Source organism: Diceros bicornis, chromosome 1, assembly GCF_020826845.1.
Source record: "Diceros bicornis minor isolate mBicDic1 chromosome 1, mDicBic1.mat.cur, whole genome shotgun sequence".
In the NCBI taxonomy this organism is placed as follows: Eukaryota; Metazoa; Chordata; class Mammalia; order Perissodactyla; family Rhinocerotidae; genus Diceros; species Diceros bicornis.
In genome coordinates, this window is record NC_080740.1 from 82,889,665 (window position 1) to 82,892,001 (window position 2,337).

The window sequence follows — 2,337 nt, forward strand, 5'->3', positions numbered from 1 at the left end:
ACAACAATATGGTGCATTTTATTGTATGTAAACTATACCTCAAAAAATTGACCCAAAGAAATACATCAAAAACAACAAAAAAGCTAATGCTTACAGAGCACTTAGCATGCACCACGGCTAGGGTAAGTGTATGTGGTGCTTTAAAACAAATCTTTGAGGTAGATTCTGTCTTAGAGACGGGATGATGACACCGAGATACCTCAAGCAACTTGCCCAAGTTCACACAAGATCCCCAGAGAGGGTCAGGGAAGCTTCCTGAGACCACGCAGCAAGCAAGTGGCACAGCAAGGACTGACGCTGGTGCTTGTCTCCCCCTCTCCTGCCGAGAAGATGCCCTTTCCCTGTAGCCCAGGAGAAGTGCCAAGGGTCCCTGAGAAAGCAGAAGATGGGGAAGGGGGCAGGGGAAAGCGTACAAGGCAGCAGGCTGCGTCTGCGCGCGGGCGGGAAGGGGGCTTCCGGGGCTGCAGGGTCGCCATAGCGGGTGTGATGCAATCACGCCAGCCGCGTCAAACGGCGGCTCCAGGGATGCGGGGACTGCAGTAGCGCTGGTCCCTGCCGCCGCCCACCTCGCCCCCGCCGCCCACCCAGGCTAACCCGGCCGGCGACCGCTGCCGCCAACCTTCGTCCTGGTCCAGGACCACCGCCCGGAGCCCCCGACGACCCCTGAGAACCGCCGCCAGCTACCTGCGACCCCTGAGAACCGCCGCCAGCTACCTGCGACCCCTGACAGCCACCGCCAGCCCCCGGCGCCCAGGGCGCGCCATGAAGTCGGCGGCGAGCTCGCGCGGGGGCGGGTCGGGCGGCCGCGGAGGCGGCGGCGGGGGCGGCGGCTGGGGCGGAGGGCGAGGCGGAGGGGGTCGGGGAGGAGGGGCCGATGGCGGCGGCCCGGGGGGCAGGGGCGGCTTCGGGGCGCGGGCGCGCGGCTTCGGCGGCGGCCGGGGCCGGGGGCGCGGCGGCGGGGACGGCAGGGACCGCGGCGGCGGCGGGCAGCGGCGCGGAGGCGTGGCCAAGAGCAAGAGCCGCCGCAGGAAGGGCGCCAGCGCGGTGTCGGTGGAACCGCACCGGCACGAGGGCGTCTTCATCTACCGCGGGGCGGAGGACGCGCTGGTCACGCTGAACATGGTGCCCGGCCACTCGGTGTACGGCGAGCGGCGGGTCACGGTGACCGAGGGCGGCGTGAAGCAGGAGTACCGCACGTGGAACCCCTTCCGCTCCAAGCTGGCCGCGGCCATCCTGGGCGGGGTCGACCAGATCCACATCAAGCCCAAGTCCAAAGTGCTGTACCTGGGCGCCGCCTCGGGGACCACTGTCTCCCACGTCTCCGACATCATCGGCCCCGACGGCCTGGTCTACGCGGTCGAGTTCTCCCACCGCGCCGGCCGCGATCTGGTCAACGTGGCCAAGAAGCGAACCAACATCATCCCGGTCCTCGAAGATGCCCGGCACCCGCTCAAGTACCGCATGCTCATTGGGATGGTGGACGTGATCTTCGCGGACGTGGCCCAGCCGGACCAGTCGCGCATCGTGGCTCTGAACGCCCACACCTTCCTGCGCAACGGAGGCCACTTCCTCATCTCCATCAAGGCCAACTGCATCGACTCGACTGCCTCTGCCGAGGCGGTGTTTGCTTCTGAGGTGAGGAAGTTGCAGCAGGAGAACTTAAAGCCCCAAGAGCAGCTGACCCTGGAGCCTTATGAGAGGGACCATGCTGTGGTCGTCGGGGTCTACCGGCCGCTTCCCAAGAGCGCCAGCAAGTAGCACTCGGCTCGGGCTGTCCCTGAGATCTCCCCAAGACTGTGTTGTGTTCAGTGTTACTATGTTTGTGTTTTCTTTGTGTGTTGTTTTCCTTTGTTTCTTTTTTTTCTATTAAATGGCATAACGGAACAGTACCCGGCTGTATCAGTGAGGCCAGACTCGCTTTTGCTGCAGTAACAATCAAGCCCCAAATCCCTTAAAACAGCTAAAACAGCTGGTGATAGGCACCGATGGATCATGGAACAGTTGGAAGCTGTGCTTACTTTAACCACTCAGGGCCCTGACTCCCCAGGGCCCCTCTTCACTCATGCTTCCTCATCACAGGGGCAGGGGAAGAGAGCTGGGGAACTGCTGAAGAGCTTGTAAAGTCCCCCCTTGGAACTAAGGGGGCACTTCCCTATGCATTGCCCAAGTCGCGTGACCAAGCCTGACTACAGGGAGTGGCACTGGATATTGATGGCCAGTAATATAGTCTAACAGCCAATCTGCCTGACTCCAAGCCAGAGTCCTAACCACGGTATGTATTTAGTACTTTACTCTCTACCTAAGCCCCTTTGTATTCTCTAGTACATTTAATCATCA

The 2,337-nt window shown here is 61.7% G+C and overlaps 1 protein-coding gene across 1 annotated transcript; it reads left to right on the top strand.

Moving 5' to 3' along the window:
* The first annotated feature begins 464 nt into the window (after nucleotides 1-464).
* Nucleotides 465-1,889, top strand: FBLL1 (fibrillarin like 1). The gene has a single exon (XM_058545622.1). The coding sequence runs from the start codon at nucleotides 763-765 to the stop codon at nucleotides 1,756-1,758; it is 996 nt and encodes a 331-aa protein (XP_058401605.1). The 5' UTR covers nucleotides 465-762; the 3' UTR covers nucleotides 1,759-1,889.
* Nucleotides 1,890-2,337: the final 448 nt, after the last annotated feature.

Coding starts and splice junctions, on each gene's coding strand:
- FBLL1 (XM_058545622.1), top strand. CDS start 763: ATGAAGTCGGCGGCGAGCTCGCGCGGGGGCGGGTCGGGCGGCCGCGGA.